Raw genomic sequence first — 18,166 nt, 5'->3', positions numbered from 1 at the left:
CAGCTGTGGAGAGGCCGCAGTTGCCTCTGTTGTGACAACAAACGACTCAGAGGCCATGGACATGGACTCCGCATTGGGCAGTGTCTTTCACACATGCTATTTACATTCACAGAGCTTTTTTTTTTTTTTAAGTGTTGGCAATAATCAGAGAAAAGACAGAGCCATAGGAAGGCAAAACATGTCCAGACGGTTTGCAAGTATGGGCTTCAGACTATCCTACCCCATATGAGATATGTGAAGCGAAGGAGACGGAAGGAGGGAGGAGAGAGACACCCAACTCAGGTACTTCTACAACCCAGACCGCAAGTTCCACCACAAGTAACAGATCAAACTGTTGTTTTGCTCTGTTTCGCACTGTGATTTCAATTTGCACCCTTATCATTATCAACAATTCTTTTGAACTAAATCGTTCCATTTCGTTCATGACACAGTACCTATCATGTATCAAGATTCAGTCCAGATTCCACAGGGAGAATAAGGAGCTTGTTTGATGGCAGTGACCTTTCCCCCAGGCTTTGTTCTGTTCCCTTAGTGACTCACTCATTCAAGCACCAGAGTTCGGTGAAAATGAAAGGATCTTCTGTCAAAAAACCCCATTTTGTTAGAAGTTTTAGAAGTGTTGCCATTGTTTTATTTGTGGGTTGCTGGAGATATAATTACTTGCATATAATAAGTTCATTTTAGTTAAAGTATGTTGCTCAATTATCTGGTCTTTTATGATTGAATTCTCATTTGATACTTCATAAATCTAAGGCTATGTGACACAAAGGTACTTCAAAATACTTAGGGAGAAATGGATTTTTCTGGGGGGGTGTAGGCAGCATTGCAGTTCAACAGGCTAATCTACCTTTAAGCACCAGCATCCCATACTGACGCCTATTCGAGTCCTGCCTGCTCCACTTCCCATCCAACTTCCTGTTTATGGCCTGGGAAAGCAGCAGAGGCTGGCCCAGATCCTTGGCATTCCGCACCCAAGTGGGAGACCCAGCAGAAGCTCTGGGTTCTTGGCTTTGGATCAGCTCAGCTCTGGCCAAAGTGGCCATTTGGGGAGCGGAATACGGCTCCCCCGGTCCACACCTCAGGTTCCAGTTCTTTCAGATGTAAAGACGTAGCTGGATACTGCTGCAGCCTGTCCCACAGGATCACCTTAAATTAAGTCCTTGAATAATGTTAGAGGTGATCAGGACAGCTCTGGTAAATGCTGCAGGGCTGAGAACACCAGAGAGGCAGAGCAGGGCTCAGGTATAGCGAGCCCCGCGGCCTGGGGGCCCAGCTCCCGCGCGCACCCGTGGCCTGGGGGCCCAGCTCCCGCGCGCACCCGTGAACTGGGGCCCAGCTCCCGCGCGCACCCGTGAACTGGGGCCCAGCTCCCGCGCGTACCCGTGAACTGGGGCCCAGCTCCCGCGCGCACCCGTGAACTGGGGCCCAGCTCCCGCGCGCACCCGTGGCATGGGGCCCAGCTCCCGCGCGCACCCGTGGCATGGGGCCCAGCTCCCGCGCGCACCCGTGTACTGGGGGCCCAGCTCCCGCGCGCACCAGTGAACTGGGGGCCCAGCTCCCGCGCACCCGTGAACTGAGGGCCCAGCTCCCGCGCGCACCCGTGAACTGGGGGCCCAGCTCCCGCGCGCACCCGTGAACTGAGGGCCCAGCTCCCGCGCGCACCCGTGAACTGGGGGCCCAGCTCCCGCGCGCACCCGTGAACTGAGGGCCCAGCTCCCGCGCGCACCCGTGGCATGGGGGCCCAGCTCCCGCGCGCACCCGTGAACTGGGGGCCCAGCTCCCGCGCGCACCCGTGAACTGGGGCCCAGCTCCCGCGCGCACCCGTGGCATGGGGCCCAGCTCCCGCGCGCACCCGTGGCATGGGGCCCAGCTCCCGCGCCCCGGCTCTCCGGGGGTCGCGCCTGCCTGGCACCCCGACACCCGCCAGGGAACATTCGCGGCCCCTGGACACCTGCACAGCCGGAGCCCCGAGAAGCCGTAGAGCGCTGACGGCACACAGGGCGGGCAACCTCAACCAGAACACGGCACTGGGCTGCGTAAAGCACTACTGCAGACGCCGTATTCGCAGAGTGGCTTTATTTTTTGTTAACGGAAACTTCTATGGTTCGCTTGACGCCCCCCCCCCAAAAAAAAACTCTCTCTCCCTTACCGGACTGCCACTGTGTACCTTTGTTAGACCAAGGGCCTAATTAAAACCAAGAATTTCTCTGAGGAAATGGTCGCAACGCATGGTAAAAATGGCTAAAATTACCTTTCGGAAATTAACTCTAGACCCTATCTGCTGTGACCGGACGAATTTAAGCAAGTGAGTCGTGAATACTGTCCCGATGAAGAGAACATTACACTGGGGCTCGGTCTGAGGTAGACGGGCGCCCGCGGCGTCGCCAGCTCCGTCTCACACACCCGGGAGGCCGCGCGTCGCGGGCTGATGACGCGCCAAGGGCGCTCGGGGCGGCCCTGCGCGGCCTGTCGCCGAGGGATGACGCGCGGGCGCCGGGCGCCGGAGGATGACGGGCGCGAGGCGGGGCGGACGCGCGGCCGCCGCTTCCTGGGGCCGCCGGCCGGGGCGCTGGCCGCACTCGACGCCGGAGCCGGGAGCCCGCCGCCGCCATGTCCCACCAGACCGGCATCCAAGGTAACGGGCCCGGGGCCGGGCGGGGCTCGCGGGTGGCGCTGGCCGCTGCCCAGGCGGACCCCTGGGGCGGGGGCTCCCGCGGCTCAGCTTTGACGTGGACACTGGCCGACCTGAGCCGCGGTGCCCCCCGAGGCTGCACCTGCCCGCGGCTGTGGCCGCGAAAACTGTCGCCAGAAGCCCAAGATGGCATGCGTTTGACTGGCTTTGCTTTTCATGAAAAAATACAGAAAAGGAGCCGTTGAAGGAAGTGTCTTTGTAAAAAAGCTTGAACCTGAAGTAAGAGAGCGAAAGGAAGTTTGTGACAGTTCTCAACCCTACAAGTTGCTTTTCCAAGTTAGGCTGTGGCCATTACTGGACTTGCTCACTCCCGTGTTCTGCTACAGACTTCCCAGCTAAAGCGGATGCGAACTGATACACTTTGGCACTTGTGTTGCTACTCCTTGGCCGTGTCCAGGGTGCACTGTGTCCTGCTTTTATGATGTTACACATCCTAACTTTTTCCTTTGTGTTCATTTTTAGGTAGCCGGAGATTGCCACCTAAAATGTGAAACAGTAGGGTTACTTTATTGTTTCTTTCTTTTCCACAGCGAGTGAGGATGTTAAAGAGATGTTTGCCAGAGCCAGAAATGGCAAGTACAGACTTCTGAAGATCTCTATTGAGAATGGTGAGTTGAGCCGCTGCCTCGGCGGGTGTGCCATAGTGGTGCGAGGCCAGGTCGGCCTGTGAGCCGCAACCTGAATCCATCAGTGGCATTTTCGGTGTGGTGTCTCCCTCTCTCTGACTCGGCTTCAACACCACAGTCTGATATCCATGCGTCCTGCTTTCCATGCAGAAAAAGTAGACAGGTGATTATCAGACACACAAACCAAACAAACCCACACATCAGAAAGCTAAGTTATTTGTGAATTCTTTTTCAGTTAAAAAAAAAGCTTTAAACAGACCTTTGTTAGAAACACAGAAGCTCTCTTCCCTCCCTTCCCAGCTGCAGCCCGTGCCCCAGAAACGAGGAGGGCGGCGCGACACGATGTCACTTGATTCTCTGAAAACAGTTCTGTCCGCAGGGAGACAGGTTCACTGGAAGGCTGCGTCAGGTAGACCTGAGTGGAACGATCACATTATTGCTACTTGGTCACAAATCTCAGTGCTTAAGTACTCCGTCGGTCTAACTTCTTAAGTAGTGTGAAATATTTTGGGGAGCATGTGACTTCTTTCTAAAGCCGGAAGTAAATCTGTTTTCCTTTTTTTTTTTTTTTCCAATGCAAGAATAATTTGTAAAATCCAGGCAGTTGTCCCGTGCAGCGTTCACTTAATAGCAGCATGGGTTAGAAATATTAAGGAAAAACAAAAACCCGCCATCAATTCTCAAGTACTGGTTGAGTAATACCAGCAGAAAATTGGAAATTTCCCTGGTGCTCTGTGAAGGAGGAAAACACAGCTTGCACTGAAGAATTATTTCCTGGTGTTACTTTTTGTTTCGAGGAAAATTACTAAAATAAGCAGGTTCCAAAGAAGAAAATAATGGACAGATGCTCATGTCTACCCTTGATAACATCTTGTGTTTCTGATTCAGTTCCATGTGCTGCTCCGTTCGCTCTAAGACGACAGGCTTTCTGTTTGTGCAGTGCCCTTCCACCTGACTCCCCACGGAGCTGTCGCCAGCGCTTTGAGCCTCCGTCACTGAACTTTCTGTTCCTCTCACTCCTGTAATTGGCTCTGGTGGAGCGCTGCCTAGTTGTTCAGCACATGCGGTGTGTCCCCAGGGTTCCCAGTGGTGCTCAGGCAGTCCCCATGCTCACGGCGTGGGCTGCAGAGCACAGCCCCTCACGGACCCCCATTGTGCAGCCCAGAGTGAGGGCACACACTTCCTGGCATAAGATCAAGCCGGAGCAGACCGTGTTCCTATTTGTTCTGTGTGGATTTCAGAAATTATGCTTTCGACTAGCAGTGAAATTAAGTATGTTTGGTTGATTATTCATAGTGCAGACATTTTGGAAAATAGAAATGTAACCATTCAGCTCGACTGCTAGGGTTGTTTTTATGTCTCCCTTCCTTGGGCTGTATATTAAACACTTTAATCTTCCCATTGTTAGAATTTTTATGTCTGTTTTAATAATACTTTCTACTGCAGCTATTTTATTACCACTTTGCTTTCCAGCTTTTGATGTAGCAGGAGTTAGGAAATAAGTATACTAATTAATTCTTAGTGCTTGTCACATTCCACTTAGAGCCTCAAGTGTTTGCATATCTTGAACAATTGTTTTCCACAGAGCAGCTTGTGATCGGCTCATCTCGTCAGCCTTCAGACTCCTGGGACGAGGACTATGATCCGTTTGTCCTGCCCCTGTTGGAGGACAAGCAGCCGTGCTACATTCTCTTCAGGTTAGACTCCCAGAATGCCCAGGGATATGAGTGGGTATTCATCGCGTGGTCTCCAGATCATTCGCATGTAAGTAATTGTGTAGGTTGGTGTGATTGTTCAGTGGTAGAAGGACGTCTGAGAGGTGCTTGTGGAGAAAATGCTGTGTTCTTTATGTGAAGTCGGGATCATGCACTTACCTTGCCTTGCCCTTGAAATCAAGAGAATTATCGTTTCCCTAAAACTTTTCATGTTACTATCTGTGGCATATTGACCAACGAGAGGCCTCTGAAGCAGGAACCACCCTGTCCTGAGACAGAATTAATTCTGAGGACTGTCGGAGCATTGTAGTAAACTTTGTTAGAACCATTCAGTGAGGGATGTGGCTCATGAGTGGACTGTGGGCAAGGGGAAGGTGTGACCCGCACAGATGTGTTCCTCTGTGGCAGCTGTTCCGTGTGAGGAACACAGAGGGAGCAGTGCTTGAGTGGTCATGCCCTTTGAGATGATCTAAATGTCACTCTTCAAAGATTATATCCACACATCTCATCTGAAATACTGGATTGGATTATGTCTGTGTTTGGGTAGTTGTTGGCAGCTTCCCATACATCCCTCCAGGCTCGGTGTGTGCGAGGCTATTGCATTTCCCTCATAGAATGGTATACTGGTAAGCCAGGGGTATTTCATGTTTAATCACCTAATTAGCAATATCTGATCCAGCTTTGAGTAAAATGCCACCAGCAAGGTTACTTTATTTCAATGTTTCCTCCTATTTTAAGACATTATTTTGAGTAAATTGCTTTTTTTGAGCCCGTTTTATGCTTCTAAAAATGAGGAATTTTAGAAGTTTGTATTTTTTCCATTAAAAAAGTGACATAGATTGATCCCTGCTTTAATAGCCGTGGATGGTGCAGAGGTTCCTGTTTTCATGGCTGTTTGTACACACAGTCCGTGGGCTTCAGGGTCAGCACAATTGATCTGCAATGTGCTTTGTATTGTAATTATCTCTCTTCCCACTTTTACCTTCTGTAACTTCCACCTGAACAGGTTCGTCAAAAAATGTTGTATGCAGCAACAAGAGCAACTCTGAAAAAGGAATTTGGAGGTGGCCACATCAAAGATGAAGTATTTGGGACAGTGAAGGTACAAAGTTCGGTTTACATGTGGCTTCTGTCTGCTACAGCCAGCAGGGTTAATGAACTAGAGTGATTAACTCGTGAGGAATGGGTAATTGATATGGAAATGATATGAATTGATAAAAGATGGATGCTTGCTTAAATCTAAGAGAAAATGTTGTGTTATATGTCAGTAAGTTAACGCTAATGATTGTAAATTTGAATTCATCCATTTGTACCTTTGACATTGAGAATAGGGTATGAATGAATATCGGGAGAATCAGGATGGCAGAATAGGGTGAGGACACGTTTAAACAGACGGAGAAACATCAGCCGGTGTGAAGCAGAGAGGGCACATTCCAGGAAACAGGAGAGGACAGAACAACAGCAGAGGGGCGCCTGGAGACCGACAGACACGGGAAAGCAGCAGATACAATGGTGTGGTGCTGCAGTGACTGATAGCCCTGCAGCATTCAGCAGTCAGCGATCTGAACTCCACCAGCAGCCAGAACTCCACCAGCAACAAGGGAATGGACGTTCACCTGGAGCTCAGGAGGTGAACCCAGAGAACTGCCCGTCCTTCTGGTCTGTTTGGTTTAAACAGGTTCAAAGACAGAGGCAGGCCCCAGATGGACAGTGTGGGAACAGGATGGATTTCACAGCCCAGTTTGCCTCCTAGAGCTGAATTAAGCGCCCTTTTCTTTAAGGAGGCAAAGGCTATGGAGCAGGACTACGCATGCACTGAGCTGGGAGTGAACTCGTTTCTGATTCAGTGAACTGCAACAACATGGCATGCCACAGGTTCCACCCAAGACAGGTCCAGGTAGCCCTCAGACCTGACGGCTAACAGAACAAGAACTCTAGTAGTGGCACATCAGGCTCTATTTCTTACAGTGTGGCAAAGAATTTAAGACTGCAGGGGACAACAGTGAGCTGTGCATGCGCTGAACTGGGAGTGAACTCACTGAGCTCAAAGCATTGCACTGGTCCCACAGGAAAATGATACCGTTTTTGGTATCATATGGGTCAAAATTGGTTCGTGTGGCTCCCAGACCCAACGGCCAACAGGTTCCGGCAAGATCAGCACCACCTAGCTATTTAGGACAACACCTGGTTTTTTCCTAACCTTGGGAACTTTTCAAACTGGAAGTGGAAGAAATGTACAGACAACGGTGCAGCCTCAGCATAGTATCTCAGGAGGTGGAGAGTGGTGAGCCAGGAGCTGGGGCTACGGAGACCATGGTGGAAATCTAACGTAAGAACCCAGACCTGGAACTCCCTGGAGGGCGTGGCACAATTGGCTGCAAATGAAGAGCTGTGTACCAACAGCAATAAGTAAAATTGAAGTGTAGACCTGTGGGTGACACAGTTTAGAAATCTGCCCCAAGAAGAAGAATCTGATAACCAGAAGTACAATGACCAAGAGAAAAAGAAGAGACAGAGGCACAATGAATATTACTGAAGACTCCCTTGCAAAGGAGCAAAACCCTTTGCTAACCTCAGAGTTAACTGAGAAGACATGGAGAAAATAGGGGAATACAGAATTCAAAACGCTTGTTATAAAGCTGCTTATTCACAATGAGAATAAGGGGTATTGAGACATACTTGTTATAAAATATTTAAATGTTAAGCACATATATTTATATATACACATAGAAATTAAGAAAGTTGAAATATTAAGTTTTGTGATGTGAAGAACTTTTCTGATTGAGAAGGTAGTGTATTCGAGTGGGTAGAGTATATAACAAAATGGGAGTGTGTTCACTGTTGAGGTGACTTCTTTAGCATAGTCTTACGAGTGGGTAGAGTATATAACAAAATGGGAGTGTGTTCACTGTTGAGGTGACTTCTTTAGCATAGTCTTACGAGTGGGTAGAGTATATAACAAAATGGGAGTGTGTTCACTGTTGAGGTGACTTCTTTAGCATAGTCTTAATATAAGAACATGGCAACTTTTCTGAATGATGATAGAAAAATATGTGAGTCCTTGTAATAGAGAACTCAGAAAGTGAAAGTGAGTTACTGGTAGTTATTGGGCAGCTCCCCCCACAGATTGCCTGTAGTTGTTTCGTAGCCTTGAGCGTGACCGGGTTCGTGTCTGGCTGGCCTCAGCACCATCCTCTGGGCATAGACTTAGCAGATGAACGGCAGGTGTTTTCCTCCCTTAGAAAGTTTGGGAACTTTTAAAGTAGAGGATTAAGGAAGGCTAAGAAGAAATGTTAAAATGACCTCTTTTCAGAGAGTAACTGATCATTTTTATACTTACAGGAAGATGTATCCTTACATGGATATAAGAAATACTTGATATCACAGTCGTCTCCTGCCCCCCTGACTGCAGCTGAGGAAGAATTACGGCAGATCAAAATCCATGAGGTAAATTAGATCATTTAACTGAAAATTCTGTATTTTTATTAGGTATGATATTAACTACAGACACAAAGCTATATAGTTTAGATTAATGCAGTTAAGAAACGTGACCGTGTAATATATTTTTCAAACAAAAGTTAAAAACTAAGATTAAACTATATGTAAGTTTCATAAGTTCCAGTAATGTCTGTCAGACTAATAAATCTTCCTGTTGGAATTGTAAGGTTAAATTTGGATTTTGAATAGTTTATAAATGGGAAAATTGTGTGTTACATGTTTAGTGCAGGGAGTATGGCTAGTAAGGTTACCTGGAGCAGATTGTATTGCTGTTTCAGAGAGCAGTGACGGCCTCAATACAGCAAAATACAAACAATAGAGAATGTTCAAGCTTTCTTGAAGCTCTGCCAGTTAACTTTTGCACACTAATAGGCATGTATGTAAAATTGTTATTTGAGTCCAGCATGTTAGAATTAATAACTTACAGCCATATTAAGATTACCATATTCTTTGTCATTTTGGTAGCCATTCTAATTGTATGTTACAATAACTGCTGTATTTCTAGTGAGACGAGATAGAAAAGAAGAAAGAGCTAAAGCAGCCAGACTAGTAGCAGCCGGACTAGTAGCAGTCAGACTAGTAGCAGTCGGACTAGTAGGAGTCAGACTAGTAGCAGCCAGACTAGTAACAGTCAGACTAGTAGCAGTCGGACTAGTAGCAGTCAGACTAGTAGCAGTCAGACTAGTAGCAGCCAGACTAGTAGGAGTCAGACTAGTAGCAGTCAGACTAGTAGCAGCCAGACTAGTAGGAGTCAGACTAGTAGCAGTCAGACTAGTAGCAGCCAGACTAGTAGCAGCCAGACTAGTAGCAGCCAGACTAGTAGCAGCCAGACTAGTAGCAGCCGGACTAGTAGCAGCCGGACTAGTAGCAGTCGGACTAGTAGCAGTCGGACTAGTAGCAGCCGGACTAGTAGCAGCCGGACTAGTAGCAGCCGGACTAGTAGCAGCCAGACTAGTAGCAGCCGGACTAGTAGCAGTCGGACTAGTAGCAGTCAGACTAGTAGCAGCCGGACTAGTAGCAGTCGGACTAGTAGCAGCCGGACTAGTAGCAGCCAGACTAGTAGCAGCCGGACTAGTAGCAGGCAGTCAGGGAAGTGGCCCAGTGTCATCTGGGACTGCGCTGATCTGCCATTGTATGATTGAAGTCAGTTAGGAAGGGCCTTGGATGTGATTCTTGTTTTACAAGTTTGATAGTTTGTTTTATTCCTTGCAATCAGAACCCAGAGGACCGGATCGGGGTATGCATTTGCATATGTTCTATGATGTTCTCATTATCCGGTACCATTTATGCTGTAGAATCTCCATTCATTTTTTTTAAATAAAATTTCAATTTGACTTTCAGTCACAACACTGCAAATGACACCCTGCACTAGCTATAATTTACCAAGTGTGAAACTTTAAAGCGTGATTCGAAAGCTTTCTTGAAGTCTCCCCCTTTTAAAACCCGCACAGCTACATTCTTAGTAAGGAAAGCTCTTGGTCTGGCCCTTCTGCACTAGTCTGCCTTGCTAAGTTGTGTTGTGTCTGTGTAAACTGTTGTACTCCTTGCAATTCAGTGCATGTTTGTTGCCTTTTATGTGCCACAGCACAAAGTAAAGTTCTGTAGATGTTGTATGTATGTTATCATTAGTAAAATTCTAAAAATAATCTGAAGACACTTGACAAAGGTTATGCAGCTCTTTGAAATGTGCCAGATCAAACCTGTGAACCAAAGCAGAGTCAGCCTCACCCTGCACACCTGTGCAGACACTCCACTCCCACATTTCCCGAACGATGCTGCCATGCACACTGAATGCTGGACACTGCGGGCACACTGCGGGCAGGGCTGTGGCAGACGGGAGAAGCAGTTTGCTTTTGCAGATGGGAGCGCTGGTAAGCCTTTAACAGTAGGCTGGGCGAGAGGTTAGAGCTGTCTCTTACAGAGTCTGATTCTTATGTTTTTGCCATTTCATGCCCCCAAATGCCAAAACTTTGCGAGTGAATTAAATCTGTTACACGTAGGTGCAGACCGACGTGGGCGTGGACACCAAGCATCAGACACTGCAGGGAGTAGCGTTTCCTATTTCTCGAGAAGCCTATCAGGCTTTGGAGAAGCTGAACAGCAGGCAGCTCAACTATGTGCAGTTGGTAAGGGATGGGCACGGTTGTTGCAGTGTGGCTGTTCTGGTCATTTAGGGTCATTTAGGGCATAATCGGATTAAAAAGTATGATTTATTTCCTGATCTAATTACAAAAGCAAGAAATGTTCATGATCAAAAAGTCGATCCCGAACTAGTCCTCTTGTCTCCTAGTTTTTCAATTATGGAATTTTAACTTAATTTGTGCCTGTGTCTTAATGTATTTTGTTTCTTGTTGTCAGGAAATAGATATAAAAAATGAAATTATAGTTTTGGCCAGCACAACAAACACGGAACTAAAGGATTTGCCAAAGAGGATTCCCAAGGATTCAGCACGCTACCATTTCTTTCTGTATAAACATTCTCACGAAGGGGACTATCTCGAGTCCATAGGTAATGATCCTGTGGAACAGGTCGCCTTCAGTTTGCTTGTTGATATTTCTATGGTATCTTCTTACTTCTTTCACAGGAGAGTTAATTACACTTTCATGGGATCTGTCTACCTGGTTTAGTTGATATGCTGCTAATTGTATATTGTTATTTTAATTTTCAGTTTTTATTTACTCAATGCCTGGATACACATGCAGTATAAGAGAACGGATGCTGTATTCCAGCTGCAAGAGCCCCCTGCTGGAGATTGTAGAAAGACAACTGCAAATGGATGTAATAAGAAAGGTAGACCTGCCTGTTTCAAATTCAGTTTTCGCTAGACTTTTCTTGCATGTAGTAGATGAGATATAATTGTGACTTATAGAAATGACAGTAAGCTCTTCAGAACTCCTCACCGGGCTGAGGCTGACCCGTGAGGACTGCCATCATTATAGACGTGTGCTCTAGTATGGTAGCCACAAGCCACATGTGACTGCTTACATTTCAAACTAAACTTAAGTAAAATGTGGGATTCTATTTCTTGGTCCTGTTGATGACGTTTGGGGTGCACCCTGGACACATGCTGTTTGTGGCTGCTGTGTTGGGTAGTGCAGAGCCCTCTTGTCCAGTGCCTCTGTGGCTGCGTCCGTGTGATTGTTGCTGGACCTCTTGGTGACACAGAAGCACTGGCTCCATTCGTAACTGTCCATCATGGGGCGGTCAGGAGTCTTTGCACTCAAAATGGAAGGAGGGAATTAACCAACCATTTTCTTAAATTCACTTTCTTAAATGAAAATTGACCTAAAATGATGTCCAGACCAAGAATAAACCATCTTTTTAGGGCATGAATCTGTCTACCTTTTAAGATCTTAAGAATCACTTCAGCCTGTATGGTAGTATCTTCTCAGGGAAGGAGGCCAGTTATTTTTAACCCTTTAAAATGTGAGTCATCTGACTTGGGCTGGAGGTGCCCGGCATCCTGCGCTGTGTGATGAGGGCCTCAGTGAAGCTTCTGAAATCTTTGCGTGTGGTGCACCAAACCAAAAGCAACAGGAGAATGCAGCAGTGGCTTCTCTGAATGTGGCTTACACTGGAACAGGAAAACTCAAGTGGTAATAGTTGAGGCAGTATGAAAGCACTTGGCCTTCTTCCTTGCCTTCCAGGAAAGATGCAGTGTCTGTGGACACGGAGCCCAGCTGACGGAATGGGGGCCTGTTCTTGCCTGAGAACTGGCTCGTTGCTGCTGTTGGGTTTGCAGTGGCATGCTTTTTGATACGGTCTGTCTTACAGATGGAAATAGACAATGGGGATGAGCTGACTGGAGACTTCCTGTATGAAGAAGTGCACCCCAAGCAGCACGCGCACAAGCAGAGCTTTGCAAAGCCAAAAGGTCCTGCTGGAAAAAGAGGCATCCGAAGACTGATTCGGGGTCCAGCTGAAACTGAAGCCACTGCTGATTAAAAATTGTTGCATTAAACATTGCAATACTAGTTTTTTCAAAGTCCAGCATTTAGTACAGGAGAACTGAAATCATTCCATGTTGCTATATAGTAGGGGGAAATTATACTTTTTGAAAAATGGCACTTTTCACTTTGGTGTGATTTTAAAATCAATGTTATAGAAGACTCAAGATTTCTATTTTTGAGTTCAGATTAGAAAAGGGTTCAACATCGTAATGTTTAATTTTGTCACATTGTTTTCAATGAGTGTTGATTCCACAATTTCACATAATTTTTAGTTGATGGAGTTGGGCCAGTTCCAGAGAATTCTAATGTGTTAAAATAAGACATAGTTCTTACCACCCTTCCATGCATCGCTGAAGCAAGAGAGAGCTGACTAGCGCACACTCCCTGGTGAACGTGGTAAAGCCCGGGCTGGATGACTTCACAGCCTGGGTTCCAGGCCGAGTGGTCACGCTGGTGTCCTGCCTCAGGCTGTGGGATGGAGTCTCTTCTTTCTCACTTTTTTTTTTTAAATGGCATGAAACTTGAGAAGATGGGCTCACTCTGAAACTTAAGGGTACCAGGTTGTTTTCTATACTGCAGGATTTCTGAATATAGTGAGACTTTAAAATAGCCTTAGGAAATTCTGGTGCTTCAAAAATTTTCATTTCCGAAGTCATTTCATTGTAAGTGCTGTGAGGCCAGATATGTGTGTTCAGGTTGAAATTTAAATAGCTTTCCACAAGAAAGCAAACTAAATTTTTAAAATAATGAAAATGTTAAAATATTAAGATTGTTGGATTTCCTTATGGAAAATCTGTTTTTCTAAAAAAAAAATGTCTTGAAGCCCTCTTTATTTAAAGACAAATGTGTTCTTTCAAGGAAATGCTCAGATTTAAAATTGTTCTAAAGTCCTACTGCTCATCAGCCTGACAGATCCACACTAGTCTTAGGAATGCTATCTCAGTTAATACACTATCTCAAAATACACTCAAGTGTTGCTAAAGCTTTGCATTTTTGGTTATAAACTAGAAGGATTGTGAGCCTCATCTTTCTCTGATACTTGAAGTCAAGGGAGCATGAACACTTGGTGGTGAGCCTGTGTAACCTGCTGCAGAGCCAGGGTTGTGAGGAGGCTTCAGAGTCACCTGTGGGCATCCGGGGCTTGGACTTGATTTTGATCTAAACTTGATGCTGCAAAAACAAGTATCAGAAATGCACATTTCATAGTGCGAAATATGCACTCATTTCTAAACCTTACTGTCTAAGGTAATATATGCACCTTTCAGAAATTCAGTGTGTGTTGAAACGTATTAGAATAATTATGGGTTGACAGATTATTAGCATTAAGAGTGTGTGGGGTTTTTTGTTTACAGATAATCAGACTAGTAATTGACTCTAACATTGCACTTGTTTGCTGCAGGTAGACTTTAAGTTGCTCCATGGGTGCCCACACTGGCACTCACACACAGTCATATTAGGAAAGGAGAAGCCGTGTTGACAGTCGGCAACTGAGGCTGGAAGCCTGTGGCTGACTGACTAAACTAGTGAATGTTTTCTGGACCATCCATGTGCAATTATACTTTAGATTCCCACTACACTACGGCAAAGTAATGGACATTCCAGAATATAGATGTGATTATATAATCTTAAGTTTTATGACACCAATGATTGCTAAAGTCAGTGAGTCTAACTCATTGTTTACAGTCTGTTTTCAGTGGCACTAGATGGTGAATAACATTCCCAGTACTAAGTTTATAGCAGTGGAGAGTTAAATGCCTTCTGTGGATGTTTTATAAGTGCTTTTTATATCACAATAAAAATTTTCCTGTTTAAGTTGTGTATGTTTTGGTTTTTATTCCTCTAACTTTAAAAAAACAGTTGGATAATTTTGCATAATTGAATACTTGGTGATAGGTTAGAAATCCTATTCATCTGTTCATTTATTAATTAGCCTGCTTCACGTCCAGAAAAGATTTTAATTGTCCTGAAACCTAAGTAAGGACATTTATAACTAAGAATGCAGCCATGATGAAAATGCCATGGGCTGCACTAACTGTAGGGGTCACTGCTCACTTGACACTGCACGCAGGAGACCTTTGCTGTTCCTCTGTCCAAAAAACACTGGCTGCATTCCTACGGTGCACAACTCGGTACCTGCTCACTTATATTTAAGGATACATTATGAAGGGGCCCGGCGGCGGCTAAAGTCCTCGCCTTGAAAGCCCCGGGATCACATATGGGCACCACTTCTAATCCCGGCAGCTCCACTTCCCATCCAGCTCCCTGCTTGTGGCCTGGGAAAGCAGTTGAGGACAGCCCAAAGCTTTGGGACCCTGCACCCGCATGGGAGACCTGGAGGAGGTTCCTGGTTCCAGGCTTCGGATCGGCGTGCACCGGCCCGTTGCGGTCACTTGGGGAGTGAATCATCGGATGGAAGATCTTCCTCTCTGTCTCTCCTCCTCTCTGTATATCTGACTTTGTCATAAAATAAATAAATCTTAAAAAAAAAAAAGGATACATTATGGAATAGAGGCTTTAAGCAGTTTTACAAAAGAAGGAGGAATGTCACTAAAAGGACTCAACGTGAAAACTTGTTGAAGTTCTCTAAGGCTTAGATCCTCAGAACCTGAGAAACGGCAGCTTCCACTGGCAGTTCGTGGGCAGACACGCCTGAGAGCTTTGCTGTCGGGACGTAAACAGTCTCTCCTCCCAGTGTAACAGCTCAGCTAAGGAAGTGTGACAAGGTGTGGTACAGTGGTTAGGAAGGTGACCATGAAACCCAGTTCTTACCTCCCCAGATCCAGTGGTCCCTGGCTCTCCCTCCAGCTTCGTTGTCCTCGTGAAGGGGAGCCTGTGTGACCCGAAGGCACCTCGCTCACTGGCGGTACCAGCTTGTCTCACTTGATGCTGGTCTGTGCTCAGATGCCATCCTGGTTTCCCCAAGAATCGCCAGTGAACTGCTGCCTCCCCCCACTTGAATCCTGCCTTTTCCCTCACAGCACTTAGATGGGTCTGGAAACGAAGCTCAACGGGGCAAACCAAGGTTTGCTTCACTGCTGAGGATTCAGTGTTGGGGTTAAGTTACATTTCTTGTTTTTCTGTTACTAAGCTGTGTTAGATGACCTGGGCCATGTCTCTGTGTGACAGAATCAGGCACTGCAACAACACTAACACGGAAGTACCACACCACTGTGGTTTGAGGCAACCATCGTTTCTTGCAATGTATGTACAACTGACTAATTTCTTGTTTATATCTGTGGTCAGCTGACAGATTGACTACTAAATACAGCCCATTTCATGTACTCATTATCATGCAACCTTAATGAATTTGCTTATTAGCTCCAATGTTTGTTCCCCCGCCCCCCCTGCTAGAATTTGCAGGACAACATTGAATGCACAAAGTGAGGACAGACAGCTTTGGTTATGTTGTCTTAGGGAAAAGGTTTTCAGTTTTTCACCATTAACTGTGCTTTGTATTTGTAGAAATTTCTTAAATTTACACAGAGAAACAGAAACAAAGATCCTCCACCTGCTACCTCACTCCCCAAATGAGCGCAATGGCCAGAGCTGACCTGATCCGAAGCTAGGAACCAAGAGCCTCCTCTGGGTCTCCCATGTGGGTGCAGGGTTCCAAGGCTTTGGGCCGTCCTCGACTGCTTTCCCAGGCCACAAGCAGGGAGCTGGATGGGAAGTGGAGCTGCCAGGACACAAACCAACACCCATATGGGATCCTGGCACATTCAAGGCACGGACTTTATCCACTAGGTTACCGTGCCAGTCCCGTGAGTTCACTTTTTAAACAAAGTATCTTCAGGAATTTTACTCCTTTCTTAACCTAAGTATTGAGTGGATTCGGCTTGCTATAATTTTCCTTGGAGGTCTTTGTTTTAAAATGAGCACTGCTTCCTGCATGATCTCACAAGTTAATTCATCCCATGATGTGTTCCTGACTCATTTTTAATTTGGGAGTGAATGTATATAATTCCCCTGTATTTGTGAAATTCCAGAACTTACTTCTGTTATTAATCGGTAAATATGTCTTTCCAATGTGACAGGATTCTGACATGAGAATGCTGGGTTGGGTCACTAGGGGTCCTAAATGCAGTCCAGATGTTCCCTTACAGGAGGGACACCGAGAGAAAGCTGACTATAGCCACAGGGGAACAGGGTGACGTCAGAGGAAAGCACAGACTGGAGTGGCCGGTGGTCAGGATACTCCAGGAAGACCCTGCTCAGGCAAGGGATGGGTTCACCTTCTGCCCAGTCATAGTGTCTTGGATTTCTAACCTCAAAGACCGAAAGGATAAACTAATATCATTTTAAGATGCCTTGTGGCAATTTGTTAGAGCAGCCACTGGGAACTAACACTCTTGTTTGGCAGACTAACATTTGATACATACAGAATTTCCCATGTGCACCTGGTAAGAAAGTACTTTCTACTATTATTGCGTGGAATGTTGTATAGATGTGTTTCAGTGAAATTAATTTACGGTATCTTCTGTTTCTGCGTAATCTAGTGTCTTCGTTTGATTCTGAGTTCTGCAGCTGTTACTGAAGTATCGTCTCTATCACCATCAACACTGTCAGTTCTAGGGTCAGATAATTCGAGGTTTTGTTGGTGCTACCAATGTGTTTGTGGTGATGACATTTCTTCAAGGACTGACTACTCTGTTGTTAGTAATGGCTCTCACCCTCGAAAAAAGGCAGAGACACAAGCAGCCAATCCCATCCCCACATGGCTGTAAGTGCAGGACGGGGTCTGGTTGAAGCTAGGAACTCCATCTGGGTTCCCAACATGGCTGGCAGGAACTCACGTCCATACTTGACCTATCCTGTGGTTCCTGGATGTATTAACAAGGTCTGGACTTGAACTAGCACTCTGATGTAGGTGATAGGTATTCTAAGTAGTGTCTTAACCCTGTATGCCACAAGGTTGGCTCCTGGGAATGACTTTCAAAATTTACTTATTTGCCACCAGCCACTCCAATTCTGTTTTGCTTATTATTTGTGTGATGTGTTAACTTTCAACCTAATGACACCTTTGAATCTGAAGAAAGTGTAACTTACAGGGCCAGGGTTGTGCAGTGTAACAGGTTAAGCCTCTGCTTGGGATGCCTGCACTCCCATTCAGATGATGGCCCAAGCTCTAGGGTTCTTCCCATCCAGGTGGGAGTCCTGGGTAGAGTTCCTGGCTTCAACCTGTTGCAGATCAAACTGTTGCAAGAATTTGGGGAGTTAATCAGTGGATGGAAAGCTTCTCTTTCTCTTACCCTATTTCAAATAGTCTTTAGGGCCCGGTGCAATAACCTAAGGCAAGTCCTCACCTTGCATGCTCCGGGATCCCACATGGGCACTGGTTCTAATCCAGGCAGCCCCACTTTCCATCCAGCTCCCTGCCTGTGGCCTGGGAAAGCAGTTGAGGACGGCCCAAAGCCTTAGAACCCTGCACCTGCGTGGGAGACCCAGATGAAGCTCCAGGCTCCTGGTTTCAGATCAACTCAGCTCTGGCAGTTGCAGCTGCTTGGGGAGTGAATCAGTGGATGGAAGATCTTCCTCTCTGTCTCTCCTCCTCTCTATATCTGACTTTGCAATAAAAATAAAATAAATTTTTAAAAAGACAAACAAAAACCAAATAGTCTTTGAAGGGTATATGGTTTTTATCCCTGTGTCATTACTTTATTCATGCTTTTGATTTCTTCCTCTGA

The 18,166-nt window shown here is 46.1% G+C and overlaps 1 protein-coding gene across 2 annotated transcripts; it reads left to right on the top strand.

Annotated features, from left to right (window-relative positions):
• Positions 1-2,489: 2,489 nt before the first annotated feature.
• On the top strand, positions 2,490-12,596 carry TWF1 (twinfilin actin binding protein 1). 2 transcript variants are annotated; one of them, XM_004597865.4, is made up of 9 exons: positions 2,490-2,635; positions 3,223-3,300; positions 4,904-5,082; positions 6,040-6,135; positions 8,376-8,480; positions 10,532-10,657; positions 10,890-11,040; positions 11,201-11,322; positions 12,307-12,596. In XM_004597865.4, the coding sequence occupies exons 1-9, from the start codon at positions 2,611-2,613 to the stop codon at positions 12,475-12,477; spliced, it is 1,053 nt and encodes a 350-aa protein (XP_004597922.2). In that variant the 5' UTR covers positions 2,490-2,610; the 3' UTR covers positions 12,478-12,596. The 2 variants fall into 2 exon arrangements, with proteins under 2 accessions (XP_004597922.2, XP_058511919.1); XM_058655936.1 differs by lacking the exons at positions 2,490-2,635; positions 3,223-3,300 and having other exon boundaries at positions 4,904-5,015.
• Positions 12,597-18,166: the final 5,570 nt, after the last annotated feature.

Source organism: Ochotona princeps, chromosome 27, assembly GCF_030435755.1.
Source record: "Ochotona princeps isolate mOchPri1 chromosome 27, mOchPri1.hap1, whole genome shotgun sequence".
In the NCBI taxonomy this organism is placed as follows: Eukaryota; Metazoa; Chordata; class Mammalia; order Lagomorpha; family Ochotonidae; genus Ochotona; species Ochotona princeps.
Note: the sequence above shows the minus strand (reverse complement) of the source record. Positions and strands in the feature narration are given on the sequence as shown.

Excerpts from the sequence above, each read along its gene's own strand:
- TWF1 (XM_004597865.4), top strand. The coding sequence starts at position 2,611 with ATGTCCCACCAGACCGGCATCCAAG. Across the intron at positions 10,658-10,889 it reads AGCTCAACTATGTGCAGTTG|GAAATAGATATAAAAAATGA; the intron begins GTAAGGGATGGG and ends TCTTGTTGTCAG. Across the intron at positions 11,323-12,306 it reads AAATGGATGTAATAAGAAAG|ATGGAAATAGACAATGGGGA; the intron begins GTAGACCTGCCT and ends TCTGTCTTACAG.